Here is an 18,213-nt window from a genome sequence, read left to right on the forward strand (position 1 = left end):
CGAGAGGGCATGAGATGGGAGTTTCCAGGTTGCAGCTATAGAAGGAATTTTTTAGTTTGCCTATAATCTGAATTTATTTTATAGATGGACATATTTTTAAGTGTTTTATTCATCAATATGATAGTCAGCATTTATCTTGTAGACATAATTTTTTAAGTATTTTATTAATAAATGTGTATAAATGTAACTGTTTAGTTTAAAAAAAAAAATTAAAATTATTCTATTCATTAGAATGATAGTTAACGCAGTCTTATTTTATTACAGACGATAGTCTGCATTTATCTTGTCAACACAACCATAACATTTAGAAATGAGCAAACTATATGTATGGCAAAGTTGTTACTTTAACATTTTTTAACGTTTTTGAATTGACTGCAACAAATGTGGTCACGGACTATAATCCATTACTCCATGTGGAAAATAATTTGAGTTTCATATTTTTTTTTCTTATTTTTGAACCTCCTAACTTGCCGTTACTCCATGTGGAAAATAATTTGCGTTTTGTATTTTATTCCTATTTTTGAACCTCTTAACTTGCCGTTGGACACGCCTCCGTATGAGACGAGACCGTATGAGACGGGACGGATGACATGAGACGCTTCAAGCTGCAGCCATATACTCTTGGCAAGATGGGGCCCTTACTTGGTGGATTAGAAGGAGGAACCTGATCACAGTGACAGGGCTCATTCACAGCCCTGGGTTTTTCCCCCTGCTGACAACTTTACACTACACACATGTTGGTCCTCTCTCCTTTCTTAGTGTGACTCCTCCTGCACATTGTCATCATTAAAAGTTTTAGCTGACATGGTTCCTTTATTACAACTGGTGCCGATTGCCTTCGTTGTTGAACGTATAAAAGGTGGTAACTGTTGTGACCCCGCTACGTCCCCATGAATATTTACCAAAAGATTAAAGGTAACCTGAGAATTAATATTTCAACCATTGACTGTAAAATATTGCTGTTTTACAGCTGGTGCAGATTAGAGGGATTTACGGTTGCACCTTTCCAACCAATGATCCAGACTGTAAAACACATTGTAATAGTGAGAAATGTATCTTAATGTAGGCTATAGAGAAATGCAAATTGAACATCAGTATCATTTATTTCACACACCCAAATCTAAAAATACATTTTTAGCAGTTGGCAAGACCATAATGTTAACATTTCTATGATAAAACACTTGCTATTGTTATTATAGTTATTACAATCTAACCTGTATTATACTGTTTCTAATAGTTAGATAACATTAATTAACGTCAGTGTCAAGCCTCGTTTTTCTGGCTAACCTTACAGTTTCCACGGTGTTACACATAGACAGTTAAAGAAATGGACTCATATGGTGTTTTTCCACTGCTGGTAAACTCAACGCACTGTGCGTCTGTTTCCCATTGCAGTTTAGTCCCGCCTCAGCGTGGCTGGTCATCATAGCAACGCAGCAGGAAACTGCCATGACGTAATTTTCAACGCAACTCACAACCGCTACGCACCTTCTTTTTTACTGTCTGTCATGCTACACACAATGGAGGACGTCCAAGATGTGCTGTTTTTGATTCTCGGCATGATTTCAACCTTACAAGGTGGCACCCCATCATCCTTCAGGGTGTTGTTGATGGACTTCTCTGGAACGTGTTTGGAGGACTGCCTGGCAGCTTCCATGATGCTCGTGTTTTGAGACGTTCCCAATTGTGGGAGTCAGCGAGCCGTGGCAACTACTTTTCTGTTTCCGCCAGGAACATATGGGGGTTAATGCTGGCTACTACATCCTGGGGGATTCTGCCTATCCCTTGCAGAACTGGCTCCTAAAACCATTCAATGACACTGGACGCCTCTCAGCAGAATAGCAGATTTACAACAAGAAACTTTCCAGGACACGAGATGTTGTTTAAAATGCTTTTGGTAGACTGAAGAGAATGATCCGTTGCCTTATCAAAAGATGACAGTGATAACAAACTAAAACTGGGGAAATCTATGGCTCTGACCTGCTGTAACCTGCATAATCTTTTTGAGACTCATGGAGAAGCTTATGCCAATGACTGGGATGCATCTGGTCCAGCAGAGCCGGTGGTGACACTGTCACAGGGTGCAGAAGAAGGAGGCAGAAATGTACGGGATACATTGTTTTGGTTGTGTTTTATAACTGAAAGTGTGCAATATTGGAAATGGCAGATGTGAAGTAATGATATAGCACAGAATTGTTGTTCTTAAAAGGTAGTAAATATAAAATATTGTACAGTATGTGAGTAGAAGAAAGTCTGGGGGTGACTTTATCCATAACCGGTGTACTGTCTAGTCCAGGGGTGGAGAAACAGGGTCCCGCTTGCTGTGCATGGCCTGCACAAGCTGGCTCAGAGTCCCAAGGAAGGCCTGGTTGAAGGCAGCAGTTGCTGCCATCTCTTCCTTCTCAAGGCTGCTTCCTGCACCCTTGCCTGGGCTGCGTCTTCAACACCATCCAAACTCAAGCCGCCTTCACACGATCCGCGGCAAAACTGCTAAGGCATGTGTGGGTGGTTTGAGCGCAATAAAACCTTTGCGCGTAAAATACCTTTCAATGCTTACCTGTTCATCAGGGATGCTCTGAATCCAGGACTGGGCTTCGGATTCAGCTGAATGTTGGCCTTTTTGACAGTTAAGTTTCAACCGAACCCTAGGCCTGCACCATGTGGCCTACGCTTGTCGACGTAATGCCTCTGTTGTTCATTACGGGATGGTTTTTATGTAGGTGCAGCGGTCAAAGCAGTAAGCTGTGAGAAAGTGAAAGTGGAACTTGTGAGCATAAAGTGATGTTTGGCAGGACTTTCAGTCAAATGAAGGCCATTCAAGTTCAGCTACGTTTTCAATCTGCAATGCTCATTTGTCTCATGGCGGCGAGGAGCCTAAACAACACCCAACATCGCAGAGCAGGCCCAATGAGATAAACTGACAACGTCCACTTTGTTATGACTTTCTATTAGCATCCACTTTGTATGAATAAGCAACTGTTGAGAGCTTCCAGATGGGCATTTTCTGTACAATTCTGTAGTGTGGACTACACTATGTCCTTGTGTTAACAAGTAAAAATGAACTTTGATATAAGTTAAGTGGTATCTGTCTATTCTTGATAATGTATTTTTCTTACAACTTGGAATTCATGTCAAAGAGCCAACGAGTGTTGGATCAGGAATGTCTAGCTGCCATGAATCCAGTTTTGGACGGGTAACACAAGGAAAAAGAGGAACTTCTCACATTGCTGGGCTATACATATTGCAAGAATTTTGCAACTTTATTTTTTTTTGCACTTTTCAGAATGTTATTTGGTTATTAAGAGAAAGTTTAGTATCTTCAGATCTTCTGCAGCCATGAGAGGTAAAGTGCAAATATGTTGAAGTTGTTGGGGAAACTCCTGTTTTCATAAAATTCTTGTTTTAAGAAACATTAGTTGAATTTTGCTTTGATGTCTGCATTTCTCTACTCATTTATGTGACCTATTTGAGATGCAGAGCAGCCTTGATGGAAGGAGCTCATTGTGGTCTAATGATCCTCAGGGTTTGAAGAGGATTTGGTAAGTAAGTCAGTGTCCATGTATCTGTTGCCATGGTGTCTTGTGTTTGAACCCTCATACAGTTGGTTTGTCATTGATGTGGATTTGCTGCTCATGTGAGTCCTCCCACAGTGTCACACTAGCAGCTGGAACCACAGGGACTCTGATAAAACTGGAATAATCAGAATCCATCTGATATCAAGCTGTGGTTTGAACACCACTTCCCTCCTCTTTGAAGAGTAGTCCCATATCTGTGTTCAGGTTTTTGTACAGCCTCTTCTACACTTTGTGTCACTGTGTTTCTAGAGCACAGTAGTAGAGACCTGTGTCTGCCAGGGTTAGGGTCTTTATGGTCAGTTCAGTTGATTTCACTGATGTTTTGGATTCATATTTCTGTTCATCTGGGATATATTCACCACTACTTGCTCCTTTCCAGAGAATAAACTGAGGCGCCTGAAGGTCTGAATGATGTCTGTACCAGTGGAGTTCAGGACTATTATACGTTGTCTCATAGTCACATCTGAGTGAGACAGATTCTCCTTCTCTTTTACTGACTTCATCTTCTACAGGAGAGATTTTGTCTCCAGCTATTAATCCTGACAAAGTAGAGAAAATGAAGCCATTAGACTAACATTGTTCATGAGGCTGAGAGGAGAAGACAGAGGAAAATGTCAACTGTACATTGTTACTCTGGACAGGAACAGCTCAACTGTTGAGAGATTTCTGCTCTGAACTGCAGTTTATATAAATCTTTAGAAAATAATAAAACCATGTTGTTCTTTGTATCTTACCAAAGAAAAGAGCAGCAAGAATAATCCCCAGCCAATGTTCCATCTCTACAACAAGGTTTAAATCAACAGGAGAAACTAGCTGATGTTCAACATCCAGTCTGAGAATTGTTCTCTTCACAGCTCCACTTCTTATTGACTGAATGGTTGAACACAGTGCACAAGTAGTGCACCTCCTACTTGATAATGTCGCCCTCTAGTGGAGCTACAAAGTTCAGATGGTGATCAGTTGACAGCTTCGCCCCGCTCTTCACCCGAATGTCCAGAAGATACGGCCTGAGATCAGAAGAAACGATTATAAAATCGATCATAGACGTTTTGGCCTAGGGTGCTCTGGTACCGCGTACACTTATGAGCCCCCTATGTTTGAACTTTGTGTTTGTTATGGACAATCCATGACTAGCACAGAAGTCCAACAACAGACAAGCACTCTGGTTTAGATCAGTGACCCGGTCCTCCCAATCCCAGGACGTTGGGACACTCTGCTTTGATCAGGTCCTAGAGTTCTAGATTTAGAAGTAAAAGTAGTCACTTACTTTATGGATCAATAATCTGTAAATGCATGTGTGAAAGAGAAAATAAAAGTCTGAATGAACATTCCTCTAACTCAGGTTGATAACAACAACTGGACTGCAGAGAGATGGGAAACTTTCTTTTTTTTTAATGCAGTTGAGTAACTTTATTTCAGACACGTTTAAAATAACATACTTTTTCCTCTCTAAGTTTGGGGAAAGGTGTCAAGTCTTTCAGCTCAAAAGGTCAAGTCCAAGTGAAGTCATGAGTCACTGGTGTTGAAGTCCAAGTGGAAATGCAAGTCTTTCTCGAGTAGAGTCTAAAGTCATCACATTTGTGATGTAAGTCTGCTCCGCAGGTTAAGGGAATCTACACATTTATTTAACATTCAGCATATTTAAATTATTGTCATGAGTCTCAAAGATTGTGTTTGAGAAGACAACAGCATGTCTGTTAAGTCACACGTTTCAACAATGACAAATAAACTGTAGAGAAAAATAACTTTCTTGTCTAAACAAGAGTCAAGATTCACAACAACAATGAACTGGATTACATCTTTTTCATGAAGTTGTAACCACAAATAATCAGTGAAGACCATAAAATATTGCATTTATTCAGTGAATTATGTTGTCAGTGTCCAGTTGTTGCCACTGTTGTTGAATAGAAGGAGCTGAAGTGTGTGTATGTTCAGTGAGGAGCTGTCAGGTTTTTGTACAGAGTTTTGGTGTTTCCGGTCACTGTGGGCCTCAGAGCACAGTAGTACACAGCAGAGTCAGACAGCTGAGCTGAGGAGATCTTCAGATCAACTTGATTTCTCTCCTCATTCAGTATAGCAGTCAGTCGAGGGTGAGGAGGTTTAGCTTCCACTACTGAAGGCGGTTTTGTATCAGTGATCAGGAGAAGGAACTGAGGAGCTGATCCTGTCGATACCACTGGAGATTCTCAGCTTTAACTGAATAGGTACAGGACAGAGTAGCACTACGGCCCTCTGATGAAAACACTTCAGCACTGCTGGCAGTAATCTCATCTTCCATCGTGTTACCTAGTGAGGAAAACAACATGTTAGATTTACACCGCTGCTCCAAAGTCACATATCCAACATTTGGAAACATCACTCTGACATTTTTAAGTTCAGCAAATGATGCTGTTAACAATGTATTGATCAGTTATTAGTGATAAAGTGATGACATCTAGATTGATGATTTAGAAATGTGTAACTTTGAACTCCATCTAAAATCTGAACTGGATCTGTAAAACCTTGAAAATGTCTTTATATTTCAGGATTTATAATCCAAACCATCCGTACCTATGAGAGAGAAGCAGAACAGAACTGCAGTGAGTTTTTCCATGTCTGCAGAGGTGAAATGCTGTTTTGAAGGTTCAGGATGAAGAAGTGTTGTTTGTCTGATGTTCACAGCTGGAATCAAACAGTTGTCTGCCATGAAGCCACCTCTGCAGTCAGGAGGAGGAGACTCAGATGTTGACTTACTTTCATTTCTCCAAGTCTTCATCACAACTGGGTTTCATTGGTGGAGCTACAAGGTTCACTACAACAGGGTAGAAAAAGGCTTCCAGCAGCTTGGCAGTGTGTCAGCTTGTGTTTTTGTACAGAGACTGTGGGTTTGCCTGTCACTGTGGGCCTCACAGCACAGTAGTACACAGCAGAGTCTGGCACTGCAGCAGAGGAGATCTGGAGATCCACACCATGCTTTTCTCCTTCAGTTTAGTAGAGTCCAGGTGTCAGAGATTCTGCTTTTTTTGTGTTAAACCCTGAGAGATGAGGAACTCTGGTGTTTTTCTGGATATTGTCGATACCAGAAGAAATAATCATCACTAGCAGCTTGTCTGGAGTATCTGTAGGACAGAGTAACAGAGCTGTCTTCTAAACTGTTCTCTTCTTTCTCTACTGGAGTGAGTTCTTCACAGCTGACTCCTAAATGAAGAGAAAACTCTTGTATTAGATGTAGAAACAGGCTAAAATGATTAACATTTAGACGTTATTGAATCAAACTTGTCCATCCTTCATAATCTAACATACCTGTGAGGATGGAGAGAAACATCAGAGAAAACCCCCAATGCTGCAGTGGCAGCATGTTGAATAAAGGTAATGTTGATGGTGTGTGTATTGATCTCTGTTGAATCTAGAAGTTCCTCTCTCTTCTATAGTTCAGTAACAGCTCAGCTCCTCCCTGAGTCTCTCCGTCTCCTCGTAGCTCTGTAGTTTCTCTTCTCTCAGTTACACTTCTAAGGTAAAGTGATTCTAGACTACATCATATTGAAGTGTAACAGAGTGAGTCTCCCTCTGGTGGATGTTGTGGAGTATTGTGTTGTCTATTGATCCATTACAATTTGCATATAGATCAAATAGGGCTGTGGATGATTCTGTATCCTTGGCATTACATACTGTGTGTCAACATCTAGAGGGCAGGGATAAATATGTCAGGATGCTTTTTGTTGATTATAGTAGTGCTTTTAACACCATCAGACCCTCTATCTTAACATCTAAGCTGTTAGACCTGGGCCTCTGCAATTCCATCTGCAAGTGGATACAGGATTTTCTAACAGGTCGCCCCCAGATAGTTAGAGTTGGCACTACATACTCAGGCTGTATAGTGCTAAACACAGGAGCACCCCAAGGCTGCTGTCTCAGTCCCTTATTATATAGTCTGTACACATATGACTGTAGGGCAAAACATCCCACTAATAGTATTGTGAAATTTGCAGACGACACTACTTTGATAGGACTCATTGACAGCAATAATTAAACTGCCTACATGGATGAGGTGTGTAATTTGATCAAGTGGTGCCGTAAAAATAATTTGTCCCTTAATGTGGAGAAAACTAAGGAGGTCATCATAGATTTTAGGAAGAACAAATTCACACATACACCGGTCTACATTAACAACTCTCCTGTTGAAATTGTCAACACGTTTAAATTCTTAGGCATCCATATTTCAGACTCCCTCACATGGTCGTTTCATATCAGATGTGCCATTAAGAAGGCACATCAGAGGCTATATTTTTTGAGGTGTCTTAAGACATATGGTATGTCTCTTAATATTCTACAGAAATTCTACCGTTGTACAATTGAGAGTATACTGACAGGTAACATTGTAGTGTAGTTTGGTAGGGCTACTTCACATGATCGTAATCTTCTGACAAAGGTGGTCAAAACTGCGTCTAAAATCATCAGCGTTCCACTTGAAGCATTGCAACATATTTACTGGAAACATAGTACTAAGAAGTCACGTAGTATTATGCAGGATTCTAGTCTTCCTGCATATAACCTCTTCTCCCATCTTCCATCAGGGAGACGGTTGCAGAGCATCCCAACGCGTACATCACGTTTTAGGGATAGTTTTTATCCTCAGGTAATCAGGTTGTTGAATGATAGCGCAGCAGGAAGGAGGACTGGGGTCTGGATTTAGTTACTTAGTCACTGTTTATTGTGGTGGTTAAATGGTTTTATGTTTTTAAACTATATTATTGTTATTGATTGTTACTGTTGACTGGTGCTTTTGAACTTTGAACTGAACTCTTTGCTCCAAAGGTTTTTGTACAGAGTTTTGGTGTTTCCTGTCACTGTGGGCCTCAGAGCACAGTAGTACACAGCAGAGTCAGACAGCTGAGCTGAGGAGATCTGCAGATCAACTTGATTTCTCTCCTCATTCAGCATAGCAGTCAGTCGAGGGTGAGGAGGTTTAGCTTCCACTACTGAAGGTGGTTTTGTATCAGTGATCAGGAGAAGGAACTGAGGAGCTGATCCAGGATCCTGTCGATACCACTGGAGATTCTCAGCTTTAACTGAATAGGTACAGGACAGAGTAGCACTACGGCCCTCTGATGAAAACACTTCAGCACTGCTGGCAGTAATCTCATCTTCCATCGTGTTACCTAGTGAGGAAAACAACATGTTAGATTTACACCGCTGCTCCAAAGTCTCATATCCAACATTTGGGGAACATCACTCTGACATTTTTAAGTTCAGCAAATGATGCTGTTAACAATGTATTGATCAGTTATTAGTGGTAAAGTGATGACATCTAGATTGATGTTTTAGAAATGTGTAACTTTGAACTCCATCTAAAATCTGAACTGGATCTGTAAAACCTTGAAAATGTCTTTATATTTCAGGATTTATAATCCAAACCATCCGTACCTATGAGAGAGAAGCAGAACAGAACTGCAGTGAGTTTTTCCATGTCTGCAGAGGTGAAATGCTGTTTTTGAAGGTTCAGGATGAATAAGTGTTGTGAGTTGTTGGTCTGATGTTCACAGCTGGAATCAAACAGTTGTCTGTCATGAAGCCACCTCTGCAGTCAGGAGGAGGAGACTCAGATGTTGACTTACTTTCATTTCTCCAAGTCTTCATCACAACTGGGTTTCATTAGTGAAAAGAATCCTGACGGGCTCATGAAATACTCTGAAGGTTAACAGAGTGTGTCTCCCTCTGGTGGACGTTGTGGAGTATTGTGTTGTCTTTGCTCCAAAGGTTTTTGTACAGAGTTTTGGTGTTTCCTGTCACTGTGGGCTGCAGAGCACAGTAGTACACAGCAGAGTCAGACAGCTTAGCTGAGGAGATCTGCAGATGAACTGACTTTAACTTGGAATTGTGTGTAGATGAAAATCTGTCCCTGAACTCGTCCGCTGTGTTCCCTTCATCCCCTTGAACGCGTATCAGAATGAATTTGGGGCTGTTGTTTCCATCCTGTTTGTACCAGAAGAGATAATTACTAGTTGAACTGCTGCTATATTGACAGCCAAGTGTTACTGCCTCTCCTTCAGTAGCAGTCACATCTCCTGTTGGTTGCAGCACGTTGTCTTGTTGTGCTCTGCATTCTGTAAAACAGCAACAAACAGAATCAGTGTGCTGTTAAAGAATCCTATCAATGTTGGATTGATATCAAAGAAACAGAGTTGTGTTCATACCAAGGCTCATAGCAGCCAGCAGCACTGAGATGAACAGAGGCGTCATATCTGCAGTGTGGAGTAACTCTGAGCTACAGCAAGTAGAAAGAAGGCTGGGATCTCTCTGTTTAGTCTTCATCAACACTAAGTTGGTGGATTAGAAGGAGGAACCTGATCACAGTGACAGGGCTCATTCACAGCCCTGGGTTATTCCCCCTGCTGACAACTTTACACTACACACATGTTGGTCCTCTCTCCTTTCCTAAAGTAACATTTTCTGTGTAAAGTGGTCTTTGTAGTCTTCATTCTGACATGGTTCCTGTTTAACAGCCTGTGCAGATTCACTTTGTTCTTGAACATTTGAAAGGTGGAAATTGTAGTGAACCTGTTCATGCCTTTTAATATGTCTTTCTGGAAAGTTTGAAAATAAACTGAATCTGTGAATTATGATGTCATATAATGTCATATATAATAACATAGAGCAGTAGTGGTTTGGTGCACATCTCCACCCGTGAGGTGTACGGAAAACAGGGACTGGATACCACTCAAAGGATTGAGACGTCCTCACTCTGCTGATACTCCCACACGTCTCCACAGGCTAAGGATTTATCTAATTGATTCCTCAGTAGGGGTGCACGATATTGAAAAAAATGTGATATTGCGATATCGATAATGAATATTGCGATATCGATATTAATTTCGATATTTTTAAACATGTGTAAAATTACAAAAGTTATGGGAAAACGCATAAAAATAGATTAATAACAATTAAAACAAATTCTTACAACACAAGGTTTAATTCAACAGACAGCTTTGTAGCCTTGTCAATGCGAGCATCATCTTTAATTGCGTTTTCTAAAGATAAAATTAAGTAAAGACAAAATCAAAATATTAATATATTATTTTTTCCTAAATAAACACCAAGTCATCACCAGTGGTGGAGGCAGTATTCAGATCCTTTACTTAAGTAAAAGTACTAATACCACACTGTAGAATTACTCTGTTAGAAGTAAAAGTCCTGCAAAAGCATGCAAGTATATCATCAGGTAAATGTATATAAAGTTAGTATTAAAGTAAAAGTACTCAAAGCTGAGTAATCATCACATTTTAGAAAGTGTAAATACTTGTGTGTTTAATGGTCTAATCATCTCAGCTGGACTTATAGCCGTTATATGGCTGTGTGTAGTTACATTTATAATAAAACATTTTACTTTATAAACTGTTTTGTGTGCAAAAAAATCTAAATTTGAAAAGTAACAAGTAACTAAAGTGGCATGAAAAGACTCAAGTAAAGTACAATTAACTCAACATAGTACAGTACTTGAGTAAGTCTACTTAGTTAATTTCCACCACTGGTCATGACTCAAGGCATAATACATGTAGGGCTGTAGTCAAGACCACCTTTGTCGAGTCCAAGACAAGTCCAAGACCAGGACTAGTCAAGTCCAAGACAAGACCAAGTCCAAAGAGGTTCGAGACCGAGTCCAGAGAGGTTCGAGTCCAAGTCAAGACCGAGTCCAGGACAGAAAAAAAGGTCTTATGCATTATACATATGACATACAGTATCAAGACAATCCATTTGGGTTATTTGTTGATATAAAAGCAAAAACACATACACACACACACACCTCGGCAACGTTAGCTAATGTCCGCTAGCATACAAACGGGCTAACTATAGCCAGTTAGCTTTTTTTATAACGTAACAAAAACCCACCCATCTCGTAGGCGCAAAGCTTATTTCATGTGATACAATAATGGCTCAAACTAACGCCACAGGTCTCATGTTGACAACGTGGACGCAGATATAGGAAACTCCGAAAACAGCCTTAATATTTACCTAGCGCTAGTAAGCTAGGCTAACGCTGGTGCGCTAACGTTAGCAAACACCGGCGTAGCGTTAGCTAACGTTAGCAAACACCGGCGTAGCGTTAGCTAACATTAGCAAACAACGGCGTAGCGTTAGCTAACGTTACCTGGACTGGGTTTTACTTTCCCTCCAATATTATCATCAACATAATAAAGACACCTGGACTCGGTCGAGACCAAAAGTCATATTGGGCAAGACCAGTGGCCGAGTCTGAGACAAGTCCGAGTTCATAGAAAAACGGTCTCGAGTCCGGACTCGAGTACTACAGCCCTGAATACATGTAGCACTTTGTATCTATTAAAACAAGTTATAGCAACAAATACTAATGAAAAAGAAATAAAGGTTTATTTAAATGGGTCTATATTTTATTGCAATGTGTCACATAAAATAAATATAGGACTGTGTCAGCTTCGAGATCTATACAATATTATGTCAGTGTATACACTAATGAAAATCCTATCCCTTACATTTAATGAAAGTTACAAATAATTTAATAATTACCAACAGCATTGTGCAACAGGTGTCCAAAACATTGTAGCCTCTGCCATTTGTTGAGTTCCGCAGCCTTCTTTATATTGCTCCCGTTGTCAGTCGTTATAGCCACCTGATGCTCTGGACGCAACCCCCATGAATCCAGGGCATCCCTTAGTCTATTCTTTTCTTTCGCTTCGTTTTGTTGTCTCTGTCTATTTCTTCACTGATTTATGTTCCAGCGGAGGCGCGACGCTAGCCTGGCTCCGCCCTCCTACGCACTTCTGCTTAATTTTCATTTTCCTTCAGAACTCCGTCTGCGTGTAGGACGGGACGCATAAAAAACGAATTATCGCGAGACTTTCGATAATGATATCGAGCAACGTGATATCGCGGTAACGATACTGATTCGATATATTGTGCACCCCTATTCCTCAGCAGAGGGCACAAACAGGAGGGGGTAAATGCTGCAATCAAACGTTTTGACAACATCTCGTAAGGTGAATGCCTTCAGGCTACAAAACAGATCACTGGTAAGAACACTAATGCCCTCATGTGTTGTGTAAAATACTCCCCACTGGGTTTTGAGATTAATGAGTCCATCCAAAAACACTGGCACATTATTTATTCAGAACCCAATCTAAAAAAACGTTTTTCCAGATAAGACAAGGATGGCTTTTAAACGCATACCTAACCTGAGAGGCTGTTTAGTTAGGAGCGATATGCGCCTTTATCGTGCTCCACTCCTACCGCCTGTGCCAGATGGAAATCATAGGTGTGGCAGCTGTGTACAGTGTTCACGTATACATGTAAAACGTTCAACAACCTGCACAATGGCAACGCAACACACAGTAGTGGAGCTATCAACTGTAGCATGATCGTGTGTCCTTGTGGACTGGCATATGGGAGGGAAACCACATGCACCTGGATCTGTGAACATAGGAACAGCATTAGTACGGGGGACCAACACAGTCCTGTAGCTACCAACTTTGAGCCAGCTGGTCACAATGTTAGCACATTGAGATATGTTGGGGTGGAGTGTGTTAGGAACCCTCCAAGAGGGGGTGATCATGGTGGAAGACTTCTTCAGGGAGAAACCTTTTGGATTCATTACCTTATCACAATTTCTCCAAATGGCTTAAATGAAGAATTTGATATGAAGCCCTTTTGTGTAATGTATTTTCTTGTGATATTGTTTGTGATATTGGTCTTATGTGAAAAATACTGTCATAGTGGGATAGTGTAGCACATAATGTTAGTTTGTAAGTTACAGGTTTGGACAATTTATTCCAAAGATTTGTCACTGCCTGTGTGCATATTGTGTATATGTAATTTGATCACTAATGGTTTTATGTGGTGACTATGGTAAAGGAGGCACTTAGCCCACAAGGCCTTGGTAATTAATTTGAATGAGCTCAGCTGATGCATGACGCAGAGAGCTTTCCAAATGTGAGAACAACAAGTCTGTAGTTTTTTAGCTTTTGGCCACTTTGACCACTCCCTCCTGGTCATCCAGTCTTTTTGTGATGCTTATTTCTTGGGGTATCCTGGAGGAGTTTGGGGGACAGGCTCAGGAATTTACAAGTAGGCCCAGATCTCTGTTGATGGCCCAATCTGTTCCTGTGTCCCTCAGAGATCATTTTAAACTTATGTCAAGTTACCAGTAGTTAACAGTAACTTTACCCATCCACGTAAAATTGTAACAATTCACCTTATACCAAACAGCAAGGGAAGAGCACATCACACAAAAAATAGAAAAGGTAACGGGCGGATCGGATATCTGCCAAGGTGTGTACAACCTACCTCCCCCCCCCGCTACTTAATTAAACCGCAACTGAGTCATCCACCACAACCCCTCTAAGTACCGTTAAGTGAGATTAATAAACCTGTCCATAGACAAAGGAAAACATAGATATGAGTTTAACAGAGTGTATTGAAACAAAACAACGTACTCCTTCATACAAACATATTCAACCCGAACATAAACACTCCCACACATTCAACCCTCCCCCCCAAAAAAAGACGCAATGTCCCACAGTTCAAAAGTTTGTTTAGGTAATTTAAATAATCCAGATAAAGAATAGTCCTCGTCATTTAAAAAAAAAACACAAACTAGAATGCCAGGTGAAGCGTGTCGAGACGCCACAGTCAATAACGGTAACTTACGCAACCTCGCCACAGTCCGATTAGTTGAAGGGTTGATGCAGTAGTCCAGAGAAAATTGCCAACTGATAATCCACCGAGAAAAATGAACAATTTATCCCGCAGTTGAACCCATCTGGCAGGCCTGCGAAAACCAGAGCCCTCTCCAATCCCGACCGCCTCCTCTGTTGAACTCCAAAGTCTCTCCTCTCCTGATCGATCAGCTGATCCCCCATTACATCACAACCCAGTGTCCTTTATACCCCTGCCTACAACAAACCACTCATAAGGAAAAAATGTCTACAAAAGTCAGTCCGTAAACATTCCGTGGTCCCAACTCAGGCCTCTGATAACACAGCTTATTATTTTCGACAGGTGAAAGAAAAAACAAATACACACAATGCATGTTCCCCATCACATAAAAAAAGCTGCACATGAAGACATTATGGGTGACCATTACAAAGTGACACGCAGTCGCAAAGTAATGTAAGTCAATGGAGGCCAAACTGCGTTGATAAACACGCTAAAAAGCGAGAATGTGTCTTGATGAAACAGCAATGATGGCAAACGAGTTGGCGTTCATCATTTCATCAGTCTGCCTGCTTGGGTAACACAATGAAAACGAGGGCCTTCTCAAGCGCTTGGCTATACTTTTAATGAGAATTTTGCAACATGTAACATGTTTTGAGGATGTGTCTTTGTGATGAAGTGACAGTTTAGTGTCTTTTGGTCTTCTGCAGCCGTGAGAGGTCAAATGCAAATACGGTGGAGTTGTTAGGGAAGCTTCTGTTTTTATGAAATTCTTCTCTTTCGAAAAAACATCAGGTATGTTTTTTGGGGGATTTTAATGTCTGAAAATTGATTAAAGAGTGTTATGAGTGACCTATTTGGGATGCAGATTGACATGTTGAAGAAAGGATGGAGATCATTGTGGCCTAATGGTCCACCGGGTATAAAGAGGATTTACTGTGTAAGTCAGTGTCTGTATCTTTTTTCATGGTGTCTTGTGTTTGAACCATCATACAGTTGGTTTGTCATTGATGTGGATTTGCTGCTCATGTGAGTCCTCCCACAGTGTTACACTAGCAGCTGGAACCACAGGGACTCTGATAAAACTGGAATCATCAGAATCCATCTGATATCAAGCTGTGGTTTGAAAACCACTTCCCTCCTCTTTGAAGAGTAGTCCCATATCTGGGTTCAGGTTTTTGTACAGCCTCTTCTACACTTTGTATCACTGTGTTTCTAGAGCACAGTAGTAGAGACCTGTGTCTGCCAGGGTTAGGGTCTTTATGGTCAGTTCAGTTGATTTCACTGATGTTTTGGATTCATATTCTCTGTTATCTGGGATTATACTTCACCAGTCTAATGCTCTTTTCCAGAGTATAAACGAGGTGCCTGAGGTCTGAATGATGTCTGTACCAGTAAAGTTGGGATACTATCTGTTGTCTCATAGTCACATCTGAGTGAGACATGTTTCTCCTTCTCTTTTACTGACTTCATCTTCTACAGGAGAGATTTTGTCTCCAGCTATTAATCCTGAAAAGTAGTACTGTTCAGAGATTGCTGCTCTGAACTGCAGTTTATATAAATCTTTAGAAAATAATAAAACCATGTTGTTCTTTGTATCTTACCAAAGAAAAGAGCAGCAAGAATAATCCCCAGCCAATGTTCCATCTCTACAACAAGGTTTAAATCAACAGGAGAAACTAGCTGATGTTCAACATCCAGTCTGAGAATTGTTCTCTTCACAGCTCCACTTCTTATTGACTGAATGGTTGAACACAGTGCACAAGTAGTGCACCTCCTACTTGATAATGTCGCCCTCTAGTGGAGCTACAAGGTTCACTACAACAGGGTAGAAAAAAGGCTTCCAGCAGCTTGGCAGTGTGTCAGCTTGTGTTTTTGTACAGAGACTGTGGGTTTGCTGTCACTGTGGGCCTCACAGCACAGTAGTACACAGCAGAGTCTGGCACTGCAGCAGAGGAGATCTGGAGATCCATCTTGGTTTTATCCTCACTCACTGAAGCAGACAGTCCAGACTTTGTATTTTGCAATATTCCTCCTGTTCCTGAATGAGAGATGAGGAACTCTGGTGGTTTTCCTGGATATTGTCGATACCAGAAGAAATAATCATCATATTTTGCTTGTCTGGAGTATCTGTAGGACAGAGTAACAGAGTTGTCTTCTAAACTGTTCTCTTCTTTCTCTACTGGAGTGAGTTCTTCACAGTTGACTCCTAAAGGATGAGATAACTCTGTTATTTCATGTTGTATAACACTTACAAAATATTCCCAATCAGATGTTATTGGAATAAAACGTGTTCATCCTTCATAATCTAACATACCTGTGAGGATGGAGAGAAACATCAGAGAAAACCCCCAATGCTGCAGTGGCAGCATGTTGAATAAAGGTAATGTTGATGGTGTGTGTATTGATCTCTGTTGAATCTAGAAGTTCCTCTCTCTTCTATAGTTCAGTAACAGCTCAGCTCCTCCCTGAGTCTCTCCGTCTCCTCGTAGCTCTGTAGTTTCTCTTCTCTCAGTTACACTTCTAAGGTAAAGTGATTCTAGACTACATCATATTGAAGTGTAACAGAGTGTGTCTCCCTCTGGTGGACGTTGTGGAGTATTGTGTTGTCTTTGCTCCAAAGGTTTTTGTACAGAGTTTTGGTGTTTCCTGTCACTGTGGGCCTCAGAGCACAGTAGTACACAGCAGAGTCTGACAGCTGAAGCTTCTGGATCTCCAGAGGAACTGATGTCTTGTTGATTGTAGCATCAAATCTGTCTTTCTGGAACTCTGGAGCATTATCTTCTGTTCCAAAGGTATCATGTCTCAATATAAATATTGGGAAGTCATTGACTTCTTGTTTATACCAGAACAAATATGCATTAGAGCTAACACTGGTCTCAAATGTACAGCCAAGAGTAAGTGTCTCTCCTTCAGTAGTAATGACATCTCCTGGTGGCTGGATCACTCTGTCTTCTCCTTTACACTCTGGGGAAGAAGAGAACATGCAGAGGAAGAGATGAATCAATAAAGATGATTAATTAAAGGAGAACAATCAGTATGTTTCAGTAGTTACCTAGCCAGAGAGTCAGAATCAGGATGTTAGTCAGCCAGTGTTTCATGTCTGCAGTGAGAGGGGGGGAGAGAGGAAGAGCATTGATACTCTGATGGATCTGGGCCTTCACATCATTGCTCCTTCCTCTTCATCATCTGTTGAGGAACTCTCGACAAATACAGCACATCACAATAGGAGGAGCTGAAGTGTGTGTGTGTTCAGTGAGGAGCTGTCAGGTTTTTGTACAGAGACTGTGGGTTTGCTGTCACTGTGGGCCTCACAGCACAGTAGTACACAGCAGAGTCTGGCACTGCAGCAGAGGAGATCTGGAGATCCACACCATGCTTTTCTTCAGTAGTTTAGTAGAGGAGTGTGTCTAATCTCTGAGAGTCTGCTGGTCTTGGACTCATTAACAGGGAGTTCTTGTGGCTTTCCTAGAAGTTGTCAATCCAGGAGTAACATCTTCACAGCTGTTACTAGAAGCAACGTCACCATGGCTGAACACTTCTGCTGCTTTGGGAGGACACTGGACAAACTGCTGGACATTATTCACAATTCCCCCCTGCACACCGTCATCAGCACCCAGAGGAGCCTGTTCAGTGGAAGGCTGCTCCTTCCCATGTGTAGGACCAGCAGACTCAAGGACTCCTTTGTCCCTCATGTCATCAGACTCTACAACTCCTCACTTGGGGGGGGGGGGTAAAGAGGACAGTACAGAACAGGAAGGGAAAGAGTGGTTGCCTTGCCACTCTCTCACTGTGCAATCTTCTCACATACATACCAAGACTCTCTATCTGCTCTTAACTGATGCTTTATGTTAAAGGTCTTTTTATAGCTAAAAGTTAACTGTTATTGTTATACTGTATTTATCTATGCTGTATTTTTTATATATCATTATTTTCTATTCGAGTGTGTTGTAAGCTGCTGAAATCTGCTGCTGGA

The 18,213-nt window shown here is 41.1% G+C and overlaps 3 gene segments (V, D, J or C); all 3 read right to left on the reverse strand.

Moving 5' to 3' along the window:
* Positions 1-8,390: 8,390 nt before the first annotated feature.
* Positions 8,391-9,149, reverse strand: LOC116685411 (T cell receptor alpha variable 21-like; the record flags this gene model as incomplete). The annotated part of the segment is given in 2 exon segments: positions 8,391-8,713; positions 8,979-9,149. Coding segments are annotated over 2 exon segments (366 nt in total), but the record flags the coding sequence as incomplete, so codon positions are not given.
* LOC116685410 (T cell receptor alpha variable 18-like) lies at positions 9,066-9,951 on the reverse strand. The segment is given in 2 exon segments: positions 9,066-9,658; positions 9,749-9,951. Coding segments are annotated over 2 exon segments (546 nt in total).
* A 6,580-nt stretch (positions 9,952-16,531) lies between these two features.
* Positions 16,532-17,460, reverse strand: LOC116685415 (T-cell receptor alpha chain V region CTL-F3-like). The segment is given in 3 exon segments: positions 16,532-16,554; positions 16,854-17,204; positions 17,293-17,460. Coding segments are annotated over 3 exon segments (420 nt in total).
* Between the last annotated feature and the right edge of the window lie 753 nt (positions 17,461-18,213).

This window comes from Etheostoma spectabile, unplaced genomic scaffold, assembly GCF_008692095.1.
Source record: "Etheostoma spectabile isolate EspeVRDwgs_2016 unplaced genomic scaffold, UIUC_Espe_1.0 scaffold00569807, whole genome shotgun sequence".
NCBI lineage: Eukaryota > Metazoa > Chordata > Actinopteri > Perciformes > Percidae > Etheostoma > Etheostoma spectabile.